The sequence below is a fragment of the Solanum pennellii genome, chromosome 3 (assembly GCF_001406875.1).
Source record: "Solanum pennellii chromosome 3, SPENNV200".
NCBI lineage: Eukaryota > Viridiplantae > Streptophyta > Magnoliopsida > Solanales > Solanaceae > Solanum > Solanum pennellii.
This window is the reverse complement of record NC_028639.1, coordinates 30,255,127-30,257,068: the sequence shown is the minus strand read 5'-3', so window position 1 is coordinate 30,257,068 and position 1,942 is coordinate 30,255,127. Positions and strand designations below refer to the sequence as shown.

The window sequence follows — 1,942 nt, the reverse complement described above, 5'->3', positions numbered from 1 at the left end:
GGATCAAGCTCATGTTGTCAACAATCACTTTGTGGACCAAGCTAACAAAGGAGATAGGCCCCAACCAAATGCTAGTACTCCCGCCTCTAGGATTCGGGATTTCATGAGGATGAACCCTCCTACATTCCATGGCACTAAGGTGGATGAAGATCCACAAGGTTTCATAGATGACGTTTTCAAAGTGGTAGATGATATGGGTGTGACCCCTAGGGAAAAAATGGAGTTAGCCGCTTACCAACTTAAGGATGTTGCTCAAGTGTGGTATGAGCAATAGAGAGGTGAGAGACCGTTATAAAGAGGTTTGGTTGATTAGGAGGAATTCAAATAGGCTTTCCTAGATAAGCTCTTTCCCTTAGAGTGGAGGGAGAAGAAGATGGTTGAATTCATGAACCTTCGTCAAGGGGGAATGAGTGTGCAAGAGTACTCTCTCAAATTCACCCAACTCTCTAAGTATGCCCCAATCATGGTTGCCAACCCTAGGGATAGGATGAACAATTTTGTGATGGGAGTTTCTAGCTTGGTGGAAAAAGAGTGTCGTACGGCAATGCTTCTTAATGATATGGATATCTCTAGGCTCATGGTTTATGCGCAACAAATTGAGGAATCCAAAATTAGGGAGATAAGGCAAGAGGGTAAAAGGCCTAGGTCCGATGGTTCTAGTCACCAAAGGCCTAAGAAGAGGTTTTATCCCCAAGATTCTTCCATGGGAAACAAACATAGGGCTCTAAATCAACATTCTCAAGGTGGTGGTCATTCCTATGAAAGGGCTCAGTGCACTAATTGTGGAAAGCAACGTGGGGGAAAGTGTCTTGCCGGAATGGATGGTTGTTTTGCATGTGGCAATAAGGGCCACAAGATGAGGGACTGCCCAAACCTCAAATCAAGGGGAAAAGTTGTCAATCAAGCTTCCCTAGATCCTAATGCTCCCAAGAAGAACCCTTCCTATGGGATGGGGGCTAGGAAGGATAATTAATCCAGATTGATGGTTTTGGTAAGTCTTAACTCTTTGTTATTGTTGACTTTGTGTTATGAAGTGATATTACATGGTTTTATAGTTCATATGATCATTTCATCTTGATGCATTACTTCAAAAATGAATTTTCAAATTTTTTTTGTAACTTGGCAATGAAGTCAGTGAACTTCACTGTAAGAATTTTGATTTTTGAGAAAAATTGTGTTGTCTTGAATTGAAGTTTCAATGTATGTAAAAGTATTGTGTATGAGCCTGTTTAATGTCGGGGAAGGTAGTTCCTCCATAAAAGAAGACTAAGAGTGAATTTTGACTTCTTGAAGTTTTGACAAAAGAGTTTTTGTTTCTAAGTGTTTGAAAGTGTGAAAGGATGCTCTTTATTAGTTTATGCTTTGATTTTACAGTTATTTTATCATTATTGAAGTGTGTTATGTGATACTAAGTGAGTCCTTGTTATTCTTAAAGTTTAAGTGTCATTCGAGGATGAATGTTATTCCAAGTGGGGGAGAATGTAACGCCCCAAAAAGAACTAAGTTTAACTAGAGCCTCATGGTTGTTTCTTGAGTTGATTTTAATTTAAACTAATTTAGTTTTGTTTCATTATGCAGTGTGTGAATTTTGGTTAAGTTTGGAGTTCAATCGACCAAGAACGTCCATGACGTTCGTAAAGTATGCCTTAGAATGTACTAGTGTGTCTTGTTGTGTTTAGACGAGTTTGATGTGTTCGCTTTATTTGAAACTTCACTTAGAAGACCTATTTTAGGGGTTAAACGTCCGGCCAAGACTCCACCTAGGACCCACAAGGGGCCCTAGATGAGGGGCCCAAGACTTGGGCAAAATCTGCCAAAAAGCAGTGGCCATTGACGACCCTAAGGACGGTCTGTTGGTCCCTCAACGGTCCGTCAACCTAGGGAGTCAATTGTACCAGTGAGTTCAGTTATCCATGCTCCATTTGGATCTAAGTATCCACCA

The 1,942-nt window shown here is 40.5% G+C and overlaps 1 protein-coding gene across 1 annotated transcript; it reads left to right on the top strand.

Annotated features, from left to right (window-relative positions):
- The first annotated feature begins 463 nt into the window (after nucleotides 1-463).
- LOC107013303 lies at nucleotides 464-973 on the top strand. The gene has a single exon (XM_015213245.1). It carries the CDS (start codon nucleotides 464-466, stop codon nucleotides 971-973), a length of 510 nt encoding a protein of 169 aa, XP_015068731.1.
- Nucleotides 974-1,942: the final 969 nt, after the last annotated feature.

Coding starts and splice junctions, on each gene's coding strand:
- LOC107013303 (XM_015213245.1), top strand. CDS start 464: ATGGTTGCCAACCCTAGGGATAGGATGAACAATTTTGTGATGGGAGTT.